The sequence below is a fragment of the Remersonia thermophila genome, chromosome 5, assembly GCF_042764415.1.
Source record: "Remersonia thermophila strain ATCC 22073 chromosome 5, whole genome shotgun sequence".
Taxonomy (NCBI): Eukaryota; Fungi; Ascomycota; class Sordariomycetes; order Sordariales; family Chaetomiaceae; genus Remersonia; species Remersonia thermophila.
In genome coordinates, this window is record NC_092221.1 from 1,128,012 (window position 1) to 1,143,189 (window position 15,178).

The 15,178-nt window shown below is 59.9% G+C and overlaps 5 protein-coding genes across 5 annotated transcripts; 3 read left to right on the plus strand and 2 right to left on the minus strand.

Annotated features, from left to right (window-relative positions):
* Positions 1 to 2,842: 2,842 nt before the first annotated feature.
* On the minus strand, positions 2,843 to 5,269 carry VTJ83DRAFT_5525 (uncharacterized protein; the record flags this gene model as incomplete). The annotated part of the gene is made up of 2 exons (XM_071012135.1): positions 2,843 to 4,972; positions 5,036 to 5,269. 2 exons carry the CDS (start codon positions 5,267 to 5,269, stop codon positions 2,843 to 2,845), a joined length of 2,364 nt encoding a protein of 787 aa, XP_070864900.1.
* Positions 5,270 to 5,704: 435 nt separating this feature from the next.
* VTJ83DRAFT_5526 (uncharacterized protein) lies at positions 5,705 to 6,998 on the plus strand (the record flags this gene model as incomplete). Its single annotated transcript, XM_071012136.1, has 2 exons — positions 5,705 to 5,807; positions 5,881 to 6,998. The coding sequence occupies 2 exons, from the start codon at positions 5,705 to 5,707 to the stop codon at positions 6,996 to 6,998; spliced, it is 1,221 nt and encodes a 406-aa protein (XP_070864901.1).
* An 87-nt stretch (positions 6,999 to 7,085) lies between these two features.
* Positions 7,086 to 7,859, minus strand: VTJ83DRAFT_5527 (uncharacterized protein; the record flags this gene model as incomplete). Its single annotated transcript, XM_071012137.1, has 2 exons — positions 7,086 to 7,438; positions 7,580 to 7,859. 2 exons carry the CDS (start codon positions 7,857 to 7,859, stop codon positions 7,086 to 7,088), a joined length of 633 nt encoding a protein of 210 aa, XP_070864902.1.
* A 1,703-nt stretch (positions 7,860 to 9,562) lies between these two features.
* On the plus strand, positions 9,563 to 10,141 carry VTJ83DRAFT_5528 (uncharacterized protein; the record flags this gene model as incomplete). The annotated part of the gene is made up of 3 exons (XM_071012138.1): positions 9,563 to 9,805; positions 9,887 to 10,012; positions 10,088 to 10,141. The coding sequence occupies 3 exons, from the start codon at positions 9,563 to 9,565 to the stop codon at positions 10,139 to 10,141; spliced, it is 423 nt and encodes a 140-aa protein (XP_070864903.1).
* An 825-nt stretch (positions 10,142 to 10,966) lies between these two features.
* Positions 10,967 to 14,482, plus strand: VTJ83DRAFT_5529 (uncharacterized protein; the record flags this gene model as incomplete). The annotated part of the gene is made up of 5 exons (XM_071012139.1): positions 10,967 to 11,003; positions 11,075 to 11,149; positions 11,256 to 11,474; positions 11,569 to 14,304; positions 14,361 to 14,482. 5 exons carry the CDS (start codon positions 10,967 to 10,969, stop codon positions 14,480 to 14,482), a joined length of 3,189 nt encoding a protein of 1,062 aa, XP_070864904.1.
* Positions 14,483 to 15,178: the final 696 nt, after the last annotated feature.

The following is a 15,178-nucleotide window of genomic DNA, read 5'->3' on the forward strand; positions in this document are numbered from 1 at the left end:
TCACCCGACTCCCCCCCTGCTACGGCCCCTGGAGGTCCGCCCCGACCCTGGCTTCATACTCATAAAAAAAGAGAAGTGACACGAGTTTTCAAAAACAGAAGCAGTTGAAACACAGCAGCTCTCCCCGGAGTCAAAAGTCCGGCCCGGGGCCGGGCTCATTGTGGGTCCGGAGCTCCATCCCTGCGCCGTGGCGCACACGCGCATCACATCGCTTCTTTGTCAACGCCCTGCCCTTCCTGCCGGACCACGGCTCTGTGCGTCCCCGGAGCTCCACATGGGTGTTCTCCCCTTGATGCACCACGTGCCGGAACATCCTCCCGGAGCCTCTCTTTTCTCCGGCTGGAAGCCGGTTGGGCAGGTTACCGCGAGGCCTGGTGCCCTGAGTCCCAGGTTTGACTCCGATACGCCGGTTTGGGGTTGTTTCCATGCTGTTGCGTATCGATTGCGCCATGTCTCTTTCACAATGTCAAAGTCTATGGCAGAAACAGGATGGACTCTCAAACGTTGGGATGGGGATGGACAACAACAATGGGGCTTGCAAACTCGTCGGGGCGTGGGTACTGCGCCAAAGCGCAGAGACGTAGAAGCCACCCTGATGGCATCAACAACACCTGCTGTCATAAGATGAGGGGACAGGCTCTTCAGCAATGTCATGGCCATGACCATGAAAGCATCTCTTTTCTATGTCACTATGTCATCATCAGCCCAGGTCTAGGGTCTAAGTTCATCAACAGGCCTCGAGACAAGCGACCTGACAATCAGAGCTTCTACTTTCACCTACCCCATGTCGAAGCTTAATAGCCCTCTCTATTCCCAATTTTCCAACTATCATGGTCTCTGCCCAGCACGTACTATTTCGACCTCGGGTCTGTTCGACCAGAATGGCTCCATCATCGTCATCATCGTCATCCTCATCATCCTCATCATCCATCATCAAGAGCATAGCCAGACGGGTACACGTATCCCACCACCCCTTCTCTACCGCCGTTGCCACCGCCTGCCCATTGAACGCTTGCCAATCCCCATCCCCACCCCCATCACCTTCAGCAACAATAACAACGTCAACATCAACAACCTTCCCGAAGCATGTACCTAGGGGCAGGGTCGTTCCCGGCACCAGGACATCATCGAACAGTGGAAAGCCACCGCCTCCCGCCCCACCAAGCACACCAGAGCCAAACGACAGCAAAACCGAGACAGCAGCTTTCCGCGCCGCCTCCATTTGGGATGCCGACGCTGCCGTCCGCGAGTTCGTCCGCACCCGCTGGCCGGGGCGCGAAGAGTTGATCCGGGTCGACTGTTTCTCCTTCCGGGGTCGAGGCATCACGCTTTCCGAGCTGCGTGAGCTGGGCGGCTTGCCTCGCGACGCGGGCGTGCGTGCTTGTATGGCGGTGGTGAGGGCGCCGGTTGTTCATGAGGAGGTGGCGGAGAAAGTGTGGGCGTGGATTGTTGACGGAGGACTGGAGGGGGAAGCTGAAGAAGCAGAGGGGCCGGTTGTTGAAGGGGATGTGAACGGGACGGGGGACGAGGGGTTCGGGGAGGAAGAGGAGGTGGAAGCAAACCATCTCCATGGGGAGGTGACGGTGGGAACGGTGGATGCTGCGGCGACGATGACGAGGGCGAGGCGAAAGAGGCAGAGGTGGACCAAGCCACTGGGAAGGCTCGTGTACTCTCAGCTCCCGGCATCGCTAAGCCTTCCTTGGCGACGGCGAGGAGACGAAACAAACCATCAAAAACCACCACTACAGCCGCCTTCACACCGGATCGTCGAGGTCCCCCCGCCCTGTCCCTTTTGCCCAGGCGACTGCCGTGCATTGGCGACGTTTCGCCAACCGGCGGAGAAGCCAGCTCAGCGACAACAGCAAGCCCAGTCGGCCCAACTCCGCCAATGTGGTTACAACGAGGAAAAACATTGGCCCCCGGGCATTTTTCATCACCACGCCGATGACACAGCCACAAGCCTCAACCCAACATCCCGCACGCCCTCCCTATCAGGCTCAACAACCAGTACCTTGGTGGGCAGTGCCCGCAGCAACACCAGCGACGATAACAACGACGGCAACAACAAAGGGCTCTTGAATGGCCAATGCCCGATGACCAGCCCGGCCATGGGTAACGCGGTGGCAAAAGCGATAACAGACGTGAAACAAAGCAAGAGGCAAAGGAAGGAAGAGGGCAGTAAGATTTGGCGGGGGACCAAGCGAAGGATGCTACAGAGCAAGACCGACACTTGTGCTGAGGATGCTTCTATCGCTACCAGGGGTGGCTGGTGGGACCGACTTGACGTACGGAGAAATATTGGAGTGTGCTAGCTTCGACATCCAGGAAGGCTAGCGGTGCTGGGGACATGAAATAGAGTGTACATGAGCGGTCAAGGGTGGGTTGGTCCTCGGATGGGCGAAGGCACTGTGTCGGTACATGCGATGTTGCCTTGTATGGTGTTGACAGAAACAAGGAGGACGAACTGTACATCGCCTGGGAGGAATAATAGATGGGGTGCATTGGTGATGATGACTGTATTGTGTACGCCTAGGGAAAAGGCGACATCGGGATCTTGGATTGATGGAATATTCATGTTGATGATGATGCCGTTGAACCACCGAGAAACTATAAGGGGTCTCTCCTTGGAGGTGACAGCGAGTCGGAGAGCTTTGGCGGATCGTCTTCGCACTGCACGCTAGCTATTCTTCAGGGGTAAGAGATTGCTCGTGAAGATGTGCCAACCGGCACATTTTCTCGATTGGATGAGCTGCCTCTACCGGGTGAGCTCCAGATCCCCATGCCCGCGATGACTTTCCCGCTCGATCCAGACATGCACACCTACGCACGCACCTGCACGCCCTCAAATATCCAACCCCTCTACCTGGCCCAAAAACTCCCCTCTCGCCCCGTTGAGCAACGCCTCCACATCCACCCCGACCAGATACTTCTCGCTCACCCCCGTATTCACCCGCTTGGAAAGCAGCTCCTTCAGCTGTCCCCTCCATTGCTTCACCTCGCCCTTGCTCACCGCCATCGCCTCGCGCTCGCGCGCCTTGCGCCCGCTGCCCCGCCCCTTCCACGTCCCCACCTGCGCGAGCTCGTCCTCGTCGTAATCGACCCCGAGCTCGTCGGCCGCCTTGCGCATCCACTCGTCCTCCTTGGACCCGCGCTCCTTGGCGATGGTGGTTTCGGTGATCTTTTGCGCCAGCGAGACGCGCGGCCGCAAGTGCGCCACCAAGCGGCGGTCGATGTCGACGGTGTGCACGCCGACGCCCGAGGCAGCGAGCTTGGAGCGCGAGGCGGCGGCCGCGGCGGCCGCGGCGGTCGCGTGCACCTTGGAGATGAGCCGCTGCGTGGGGACGGCCTCCTTCGGGCCGCAGAGGAGGATGGAAATGCCCGCGTTGTTGGCGCGCGCGGTGCGGCCGGAGCGGTGGACGTAGTCGTCGGCGGAGCGCGGGACGTGGTAGTGGATGACGAGGTCGATGCTTGGGATGTCGAGACCGCGGGCGGCGACGTCGGTGGCGACGAGGATGGAGGAGGCGGTGGCGTGTTGCTGGCCCTTGGGCGGGGGGTTGCCGGCCTTGAAGCGCTCGAGGGAGCGGAGGCGGGCTTTTTGTTCCATATCGGAGTGGAGAGCGAAGGCCGGGAGGTTGAGAGTTTGGAGGAAGGAGGTGAGGCGGCGGACGGTGTTGATGGAGTTGGTGAAGACGAGGGCGCGGCGGGTGGGTTGGAGGAGCAGGACCGCGTAGAGGTAGAGGTCTTTCTCGAGGTCGCCGCATTGGATGAGGCCTTCCTTGAGGTTCTCGGCCATCTGGGATACGGGGTTGGTGTCGATGAACTTGGGCCGCTGCTCGCGGAAGTTCAGCTTCTTGAGGAGATACTCTAGGGACTCGGCATCGCCCATGAGATTGTAGCGCGCCTTGCCTGCGAGCTTCTGCTGGAGCGCCTTGTTGAACGTGGCCGAAAAGACGAGGGTCTGCCGGTTGTGACGCGGCGTCTCGCCGTCGTCGTCGTCATCCTCATCCTCGTCCGCCTCTTCGCCAGGAGCCGTCCTGTCCAGGGCCAGCATGATCTCTTCGGCCTCCTTGAAGTGGCCGTCCTTGAGGAGGCGGTCGGCCTCATCCACGACAAGGAAGCCGATACCCCTGAAAGCCTCCAGCAGCGCATTGCTCGTGCTCAGCACCTCCCACAAGCGGCCGGGCGTTCCGACCACGATATCGGCCTTCTCCAGCTGCCTCTGCTGTTTTTGAACGGCCAGGCCGCCGGTCACAGAGCAGATGTACGGGCTGTTTGTGAGACGGGAGCAGAGCTGCTTGAGGTGGTCGGTAATCTGGTGGGCCAGTTCTCGAGTGGGCGACAGGATCAAAGCAATGGGATGCCTCTTTTCCTGCTTGTCGGACGCGCTGGCAAGCCATTTCTCCACGATGGGAATGCCAAAAGCGAGCGTCTTGCCAGAGCCTGTCGCGGCTTTCCCGATGACATCGTGACCGCTCATGGCCTCTGGAATGGCCCTCGCCTGGATCGGAGTCGGTTTGGAAAACTTGAGGCGAGCTATGCAGGACATGATCTCCGGGGAGAGGTTGAGCGGCACCCACTCGGACATGTCGAAATCATCATCGTCATCGTCATCGGCGAGGCCTGGGACTTTGGTGAAGACGTTCGTTTCGAGTTCAGGATCGTCTTTTGGTGATGGTTTGGTCGCCTTGGTGTCTTTCTTCTCGGATGGCTTTGCGTCTGCCGCCTTGGCTGGCTTGCCATCTTTTGTCGTCTGTTCCTTGATGTCGTCGGATTTCTTTGCTTGAGCTTTGGCAGCCTTGCGCTCAGCCTTGGTGAGCTTTTTTGGCTCCGGATCTGCCGCCTCTTCAGGAGCAGATGCTTCCCCTTGCTCAGCAGGTGAGTGTTTCTCAGGCTGGGACTCCGACTCCGCAGGGGGATCATCAAAGCCTTCGAATTCCTCACTCTCCTGGGGTGATTCGGGAACAGCGGCGACCTAGCGCGTCTCAGTCAAAAGCTCCAAGATGAACGGAAGAGAGAGAGAGAGAGAGAGACTCACAAACTTCACGGTGCCTCCATCACGCACAACCTCCACGCCCTGGACCTCTTCCAAACCATAGAAGCCCTCGGCATCGTCAAACATCTCGGGCACGTCGACGGTCTTCCATGGCAGGGAATCGACACCGACGACCCGTTTGCCAACATTGGTTTTCTGGCGCTTGGACGGCGCCGTATGTTTCTTTGACCGCTTGGCATCGCCACCGGGCCGTTTCCTCTTGTTTCCAAAACCCATCGTGTCTAGCGTGAGATTGTATTGACAAACCGAGCCGGATGGGTGAGCTCATCAAATGTTGGGGATGAAACTCGTCATGAGGAAATCGCAAAACCCGGCAAAAAGGCGGAAATTTTGGATCCACCTTGCCGTCGCCATGCCTATTTGGGATGCACCGGCTACACCGCTTACCATAGCGGGCTAGCCGGAGCAGCGATACGTCACAGTACGTACCTGAAATTCTACGTTACGGACTGAGGCGTGGGTGACGAGAGTTGCCCCTCCATGAAACTCATCGCTCAAGGTTCCACGTTCGGGTCACCTCCAGAAACCACAACAGCCTGATAGGTTACGTACCCATCCGTGGCTATAGGGCCCGAGCCTCTCCGACTCCTTACACTCGGGTGCCAGGTTTGACTGCTTCGACGGCTGAGCTACCACGCCAATTTCCCCGCAATGGGCAAGTCCTCCAAAGACAAACGAGACGCTTACTACAGGCTCGCCAAAGAGCAAGGATGGCGGGCCAGGAGCGCTTTCAAGCTCCTCCAACTAGATGAGGGTTCGTGATCCATGATCAGGCGTTGCTAGCCTGGCTCGTCTCCTTCGTCCTGCGAGCCTCGCTGATTCCTCAGAGTTCAACCTCTTCGAGAACGTAACCCGGGTCGTGGACCTCTGCGCCGCTCCCGGCAGCTGGTCGCAAGTGCTCTCCCGTGTGCTCATCAAGGGCGAGAAGTTCGGCCGCTCGGCCTGGCAGGACCGTGAGGCCAAGTTCCGTCAGCACATGCTCAATGTCGTGCTCCCAGAAGAGGAGGAGGAGGGGGCCCCGACCGAGCAGCGTGAGGCCCAGGCCGGGCCCCAGGAGAACGGGGAAAAGGATGAACCAACGCCACGGCAAGACGTCAAGATCGTGTCCATCGACCTACAACCCATCAGCCCGTTGCCGGGCATCACCACCCTGCGGGCTGACATCACCCACCCCGCCACCGTTCCCCTCCTGCTCAAGGCGCTTGACCCCGACTACGACCCCGACTCCAAGAACCCGCAGGCGGCCCAGCCCGTGGACCTTGTCATCAGCGATGGCGCCCCAGATGTCACCGGCCTCCATGATCTCGATATTTACGTGCAGGCCCAGCTGCTGTTCGCGGCCCTCAACCTGGCCCTCTGCGTGCTGAAGCCCGGCGGCAAGTTCGTCGCCAAGATCTTCCGCGGCCGCAACGTCGACCTGCTCTACGCCCAGCTCAAGATCTTTTTTGAGAAGGTCTACGTTGCCAAGCCGCGCTCGTCGCGCGCGAGCAGCGTCGAGTCCTTCATCGTCTGCCTCAACTTTCAGCCGCCCGAGGGCTTCAAGGCGAGCCTCGAGGAGCCGCTCGGCGTCGGCAGTCGGCTGTCGGAGATGCTTGCCGCGAACAACGCGGCGGCGCCGATCACGGCGCCCGTGTTGATGCAGAGCCACGACACGGGCGCGTGGGATCGTGTTCCCGAGCGGAACGGGGCGGCGGACGAGCATGGGATTTACGATGTGGAAGTCGAGGACCTCTCGACGGAACCGCGGGACAAGGACATCCGCTGGATCGCGCCCTTTGTCGCGTGCGGCGACCTTTCGGCGTTCGACTCGGACGCCTCGTACAAGCTCCCGGAGGACCACGTCTCCCTCGACCCTGTCCAGCCGCCGACGGCGCCGCCGTATAAGCGCGCCATCGAAATCAGGAGAGCCAACGGCGGTGCGTACGGGAAACAACCAGCGAGATAGAGACTCCCACAGGAGGGAACAAAAAAGAAAAAAACAGCAATATCCTTATCCTACCCTCCCATTTCCCCTTTCCGAACCGCTGAGTGATCACCCCTGGGACTCTGTGCTACCCGCAACGTCCTTCTCCGTTCCGTACCCCACCGCCGCCGTCCCTGCCCTCTCCATAAGCACCAACCCGGCATCCGTCTCAGCAGCGCTCCTAGCATGAAGCTCACGCCCGTACATGCGCACGGCCGCCTCGCCGCGCGTAAACAGCAGACACCGCCGCAGATCAGGCCATGTCGAGACCTCTTCGTCGACACAGCGCACGAGCCATGCGCCCAGGCCGCGGCCCTGGTAGGACTCGAGGACGTAGACGTCGGTGAGGTAGGCGAAGGTGCAGTAATCGGTCACGAGGCGGGCAAAGCCGATCATCGGACCGAGGTGGGTTGTCTGGGGTGCTGTGGCCGTGGGCTAGGTTAGCCTCTGGAGATCACGGCGTGCTGTGTTGTCTATGCGCTCCGCATGCCTTGTTCCCTCTCTATCTCTCTCTCTCCCTCTCTCTCTATCTCTGGATGGGGTAATAGACAGACACGACTCACCTTCAGTACCATGGCTCCCCTCCTCAGCTCCATCTCTCCCAAAAAGCCCAAAACAGAGCGAGTGGTCCACGCACACCTTCAGCGCCTCCCGCGACATGGGCTTCGCCCAGTACGTCAGGGGAGACTCAAAGGCGGCGGCTAGGGCTTCAATGTCGATATGCGAGGGGTTGGTGGAGATGATGTAGGTCTGGTGGGCATCGTTGGCATCGTTGTTGCCGTTGGCCTGAGTATGGACTTGTCGAGTCCAGAGGCGGGGTGCGTGCGGTGGTAGGGACGTCATCTTGTTCCCTTTTGGTATCTTGTTAGACCTGAATCTGTCCTCGGCATGGAAGCTGGGAGAAATTTGTACGCTGCGAGGAGGGAACGTGAGGGCGATTTTATAAACATCGATCTTGAGAAGATTCATTTGCTTTTCGATGACACCGTTGAGTTGCAGCAGTGTGGGGGGGCAAAGAATCGTCTCAGACCTCTGAGTCACTCGGAGCCTCACTGCGTCTACTAACAGAGCCGGTGTATGACGGGATGTCTATCAGCTAGTTGAAATGGGTTTGGCGTTGCTGACGTTCGTCTTGGTTGTTATTGTCCGCATCATGTTTACAGTGCCTGGTGTCCAGGTCTGAGCTATGTCGCCCAGCTGATCTGTGAGCTGCGGAAAAGCATCCATTGCCCCCCAAAAAACATTCACAATATCTCCATGGCCTGTACAATCCGAGTTTGTTGCAGGCTCCTGCCGTCCATGACTCATCGAGATGGAGGGGTAGAGACTTTCCTAATCGGGATTCTGAATAGCTTCAGTCGGATGCTCTGCCGGAGCATGGGGTAGATTCTTCAAGCCTCTGCTGGAGTGGCTTCTGCACCGAGAGGTGGGTCCGGTCCCACACATCCTCCTGGTCTGGGCCGGGCCGCCTTTGCATGAGATGAACAGTTGAAATGCTTCATGTCTTCCAACATCGAGACGCCGAAGGCCCCTTTCCACCTTGGGTATTCCCGGAACTCGCCTCCCATGCTACCATGTTTTTTTAAAGAGCCTAGGAGAGCTGCGAGCACGCACGCAAAACAACCTGGGACCATTGAAACGCGACCCGTCGGATACGGGTGTTTGGGAGTGGTTCGACCGCCGAAACTCGGATCATGAGGCTTCCCTTGAAGCCTCGAGAAACAACCCCCTCGGCCACGTGTCAAGGGCTGCAGTCAATGTTCGATTGATGGTTTTCCCGAGTCCCGCGCGCGCCAGCGCTCGGAACTGCTCGACCGCCTTGCCCGCTACAAGTTTCTTGTTTAGCTCGATTGGCCCTTCAACCGGTGAGGGACACCAACATGGCCGCCTGCCCGTCAGCCCCGTGGGAGACGCAGAGGGAATGCCAGGCGTCCAGCAGCGATGACTCGGCAGCGCTGAACTTTGCCAATTGGTGTTCCGGCCTAACGTAACCGTTACCCCAACCCAATGCGCAACAGTTTCATGTCAGCGATGGAGAAGCTGGGAAAAGGGCTGCAGTTGGAGGGCGGAGAGATGTTCCGAGAGGCACGATAGGGGGGGAGGGGAGGGGGCTGCCGACGTTGCGCTTGCGCACCAACCCCCGGTGTTTTCGTGCCGCGCTGCCCACCATCACCAGGCCTGGCCTGGTCCAGGTTCGCACTGCCGCCCGACTTTTTGTTTTGACAATCTCCCGCTTTCCCCTGAGATTTTGTTCTTTCGTTTCGCCTCCGTCCTCTCCTCTGGTCTGTTTGACGTTGTGTTTCGCAGTTCAACCATTGCGCCATACAATTGTTGTCGCATATCGCCTCGGGCACCGTTTGTGAGTCGCATAAGCCTGTCGGGGGGCCGCCGCTCGGTCGCATGTTGGAATGCGCCGCGCGGTCTGTCGATATGCTCCTTGTCACTGCAACGTCTGCGGTGGGCCATGATGCTGATGATGTTTTCCAGTGCCGAACACACTCGAAACGCTCACCAATCGTTCAAATCCCTCAGCAGCAGAGGCAGACATGGCTCGCGAAACGCGATCCGCCACGGGCAACTCCAAGCCGCGCGTCATCCCCGTCGTCGATACAGCACCTGCCATCAAGCGCAAGGCCGCACCCAAGAAAGCTGCGCCGGCAGCGGGCAAAGGCAAGGGCGCTGCCAAACCCAAATCTTCGACAGGGGCTGGAAGCGCGGCCAAGGGCGCCAAACCCGCCGGCGTGAAGAAGACGAAGGCGCCCAGCAAGAAAAGCGGCTCCGGGGCCAAGGTATGCACAGAACCACGGAGGCCGCACGAACATAGCGACGGCTTGCACAGGGCATCGTGCTGATCGTTTGGGGTTGTGCAGAGCAAGGCTGCGGCTCTTGAGAAGGCGGTCAAGGCGGAGACCAAGACGGAGGAGAAGACCAAAGAGAAGACCGAGAAGACGGACAAGGCTGAGCCTGAACCTGAGAAGGCAGAGAAGGCAGAGAAGGTAACGTCATAGACAGACCCGCACCTCTCCCGTTTGGTGGGAATACCCTCGAGGCCATGCTAACACTCCCTTCAGGAGGCGAAGCCCAAGGCACCGGCCAAGAAGAAAGATGCGGCGGCCGCCAAGTGAGCGCCAGCTGCTTGTTTGGCATTGGGGACCGCGCTGCTGTGGATTGCTTGAGGTGCTTCTTTTGGACTGTCGATGCTTTTGTGGATTATATTCTCCCCAGGCTGCTCGTTGTGTTCTTGGTTCATGTACCTTATCCCCTCGGGGCTTTTTACCATCAACTCGAATCAGGGTCTTGGAACTTGTTCTCTGCGACCTCATCGGAGGGATGGGGTGTATCATGCCGGCTGCACGCATCGAACAATGTGTAATTCTGACCCTTACGAATCCGATGGCCAAGGTGCGAACTGGTTATTAATGAGAATATACCGTCAGGTTGGATGTGCCGTGAGGTGGCCGGGGAGGAAGTGAAGTGTGCCCCTCTGACCTACCGAGTTGAGGTACCTGATTTCCAGGTCGCTCCAACAGCCAGCTCGATCGCCCGCTGCAAGATGGAACAATGCCTACCTAATACTCCCTACCTATAGGTATGTACCTACTGCGTAGGTACCCGCCTACGCAGCAAGGCAGGCATTAGAGATGGCTACCTAACTACGACCCTGACCCACTGAAGCTCGGCTGGTTCCGACAGGCACACAGCCCTTGCCTGGGGCCCCAGAAGCTTGTCCCCGTTCCCGCCAATCAGAGCCTGTCGCGCGTGGCAGCTCCTGGCCAGGCCTATTCCAGTTGTCACGCGTGCCCGGACGTGCCTGGTCGCGCATCCCTCCAAATTGAATTTCCAAGCAACCTCAACTTGGATCCATCACCACCGTCTTCCCGACCTTGGACCCTTGTTCACCCACAGCACCGATATGAGCGTGGCGCATTCTCTGGCGCCTCGCACTCAACATGTACATCATCAAGCCTTCGTGGCTGTGCCATAGCGGTAAGAACTTCGCATCTGCACCGGCGCTATGCTGTTGGGTGTTTGACTGGGAGCTGACGCCCTTGTTGCAGGCGAGCAGAAAGATTTCGAAGTCTACAGCTGCCATGTCTCCCCCGATGGCTCAAGACTGGCCACGGCCGGCGGTGGTATGTCCAAGCACCCCCCGTATCCCCGCAGACATGATCGGCTCGCCCTTCCTCCCACACCATCGAAAAGCCGGCGTCGTCCCGGCATCGTTCTAACAACCCCTAGACGGCCACGTCCGCATCTGGTCGACCAACGCCATCATAAACGCCAACGAGCCTGGCTTCAGCGAGCCCCGTCAGCTCTGCCACATGAGCCACCACCTGGGCACCATCCACTCCGTCCGCTTCTCCCCCAATGGCCGCTACCTTGCCTCGGGCGCCGACGACCGTGTTATCTGCATCTACCAACTTGACAGCAACCCGCCCTCGCACGCAGCTACATTTGGTACGATAGGGCCCAACGTTCTGAGCAGGAGGAGGAGGAGGAGAAGGAGGAGGGGGAGAACCATCATTTGGACGAGCGCTGACGTCGGGGACAGGGACGAACGAGCCGCCACCAGTTGAGAATTGGAAGACACACAAACGTCTCGTCGGCCACGACAGCGACGTCCAAGACCTCGCCTGGTCCCCTGATAACTCGATCCTGGTCTCGGTCGGCCTCGACTCCAAGATCGTGGTGTGGTCTGGTCACACCTTTGAGAAGCTCAAGACCATTGCCGCCCACCAGAGCCATGTCAAGGGCATCACCTTCGACCCTGCCAACAAGTTCTTTGCCACCGCCGGTGATGACCGGCACATCAAGATCTTTCGCTTCACCCCTCCTCCGCCGAACGCCACTCAGCACGACATGGTGAACAACTTTGTCCTCGAGACCACCATTAGCGCCCCGTTCAAGAGCTCCCCTCTCACCACCTACTTCCGCCGCTGCAGCTGGTCCCCGGATGGTAACCACATCGCGGCCGCCAACGCCGTCAACGGCCCGGTTAGCAGCGTCGCCATCATCGAGCGTTCCCGTTGGGACAGCGAAATCAACCTTATCGGCCACGAAGCCCCCACCGAGGTGTGCAGCTTCTCCCCACGCCTGTTCTACACCAAGAAGCCGAGCGAGAACGGCGCGCCAGCAGATAAGGGAGCCTCGAATCACGTCACCGTCATTGCCTCGGCCGGCCAGGACAAGACGTTGACCATCTGGAACACAAACACCTCGCGGCCCGTCGTCATCGTCCAGGATATCGCGTCAAAATCGGTATCGGACCTCGCCTGGACCCCCGACGGCCAGACGCTGTTCGTTTCAAGCTTGGATGGAAGCATCCTTTGCGTTCGGTTCGAGGAGGGCGAGCTTGGCTGGGTCGCGACCCCGGAGGAGAACGACCGCGCTCTGCAGAAGTTTGGGGCCTCCCGGAGAGGCATGGGCACCGCCGAGGACGTCGAGGGCTTGCGCCTCGAGAACCACAGCAAAGCGGGCGAGTTACGCGGCGCAGAATCTAGGATGGGCGCCCTGATGGGCGATCTGCCGGCCGAGGACGCGGGTCCGGCCGCCGCAGCTAACGGCACCAAGTCAGCAGCGAAGCAAGCTTCCGCCGAGACGAACGGATCCGCCCAGCCCAAGACGAAAGAGGTGGCTGCTCCCAAAGCCGCCGCCCCGGCGCCCGAGAGTGCTGAGAAGGCGGCCGAACGCATTGCCGAGCTCAAGTCACGCGTACAAATCACCAAGGATGGCAAGAAACGTGTGGCCCCTCTGCTCGTCTCGTCCTCGGCGACAGGTCTCCTGTCTCTGCCTCAGTCGCAGCTGGTCGGCGCGAAAGAGGCCAAGCCGACGCAGGCCGATGCGCCACCACAGACCGTGCTGGATTTGTCTAAGCCGGTCCACGGCCTCCCGCGGGGGGGCATTGCCGCCATGCTGCTCGGAAACAAGCGCAAGGCCGCCACGATCGAAGGGGACGAGGAGGCAGACGACGCGGCAGCGAAACGTTCGGCCACGGGGCCCGTTCCTATCATGACAGATACCCCTGACGGCCTGGAGCCTGCGGTCCCGACAGCCCCGACCCACGGCGCCGCTCCCACGCCTGTGTTCCTTCGCCCCGCCGTCGTCAGCCCTGCCATCGCCATGTCGCAACTCAGACTGGCCGTCCCAAAAGTGCGCTCCTACATATTGAATTCCCTCGAGCGTGGCGTGTTACAGGGCGAGGCCTCGCTCGAGGAGGCTTCCAAAGTGCCCGAGAAGGTTATCCTCGAGGCCAGGAACCCGGCTCGGCCGCGCGAGCCATCACGCATTACGGCCTCGAAGCGCGGCGCTCCACTCTGGCAGGACTTCCTTCCGCGGGCTATCTTGCTCGTCACGGGGAGCAAGCACTTTTGGGCCGCCGCCTGCGAGGACGGTTCGCTGCACACGTGGACGCCAGCCGGTCGGCGGCTGTTCAACGGCATCATTCTCGAGTCCCAGCCCGTCATCCTCGAATCAAGAGAGCACTGGCTCCTCTGCATCACGTCGGTCGGCCTCTGTCACGTCTTCAACGTCAAGACCATGTCCGCACCGCACCCGCCCGTCTCGCTCGCCCCGATCCTTGACATTGCCGTCACGTCCCTCTCGCCCGACGGCGCCTCCCCTGCCCCAGGCGTCACGTCGGCCCACCTCAACAGCGCTGGCGCCGTCGTTGTCACGCTCAGCAACGGCGACGGTTTCTTTTATTCTTATTCCATGCACACATGGCAGCGCCTGTCAGAATCCTGGTGGGCCTTGGGGAGCCAGTACTGGAACAGCAACGACTCGTCCATCAGCGCGTTGTCGTCCACCGCCGTCGGACCCGTCGCTACCAAGAGCGGATCGTCATCCGCCGCCGCCGAGTCGGAAGGAGAGGTTAGCGTATCGGCCGGCATCATCCCCTTCCTTGAGCGCCACACTACGACGGAGTTCTTGCTCAAGGGCCGCGCCTACACGCTGCAGCGGATCATCAAGAACCTGCTCTCGCGGGATGGGTTCGAGGGCTTCGAGAGCACCGTCAGCGTGGCCCACCTGGAGAATCGGATTGCCGGCGCTTTGGCTCTGGGCGCAAAGGACGAGTTCCGGCTGTACCTGTTCATGTACGCCAAGCGGATCGGTGCTGAGGGGCTCCGTGGCAAGGTGGAAGAGCTTTTGAACTGCCTTGCTGGTGGCCTGTTGCACGATAAAACCGACGAGTCGAAGAAGGAGGAGGTAAAGGGTTGGTTTAGCACGGATGAATCGTTGTGCGGGTGGGAGAGGGAGGAGTTGCTAAAGGGGGTGGTGTTGATTTTGGGTGAGTCTCTTATCTTTTCGGCTCTCCAACAACCGCGGTTGCTAACATTGATCCAGGCAAATTCCGCGATCTGCAACGGTTAACAGTGCAATACGCCCGCATCCTCGGCCTGACAGACGAAGATATCGAGGGCGCCGGTGGCCAGAATGGGGTCGAAGGGATGGAAGTGGAGGCCTAGAAAGCTTCCCCGTGGTTCGAGGACGACGGCGTTCCTTCTTGGCAATCGCAACAACCGGAGCCAGAGCCGCGACAGTCTGTGCAGGCCGAACAGCCTGGTGCGCAAGCCAAGCGGCCGCAGCGTGGGCGTGCTTCAGGGTATGAGCCTCTTGAGGAGGCCCCGGATGAGACTGTAGCACCCAAAGCTGTCGCTGTTGTCGATGGGACTCGCAACGCTAAGCAAGTTGGCCATGACAGCCGGAGCCGCAGCAGCAGTAGCAGCAGCAACGGCGGCGACGGCGGCGGCGGCCACAGCAAGGCAGCGGTATCAACAATACACGAACCAGCACTCTCGCTAGCCGCTCTGGCAGATTGGCGTCCACTGGGGTCTGCGAGGTCGCCGAGTCTAGCTCCAGGCGACAAGTCCTTGAAACGTCCCAAGACAGGTGTCTAGCAGCCTGGGCAGGCAGCTGGGATGCTTGATAGGGAGGATCAGTGACATCCATCGAGGGATGGGGGGCGTGCAAACTGGGCCAGATGATCGGATAAGGTACCGAGGAGAGAGAGTGAAAAGGGGGTTGTGAGTAGGTATGTGGAAGACTTTAGGTGGCATGGGTATCGGGGAGGGTTGTGAACCTGGGGCTGCTGTTCAATCGGCATTTCTTGTGCGTCTACTATGAGGGGATCCGGCCAGAGTGCGGCATTCTTGATCCCTTGT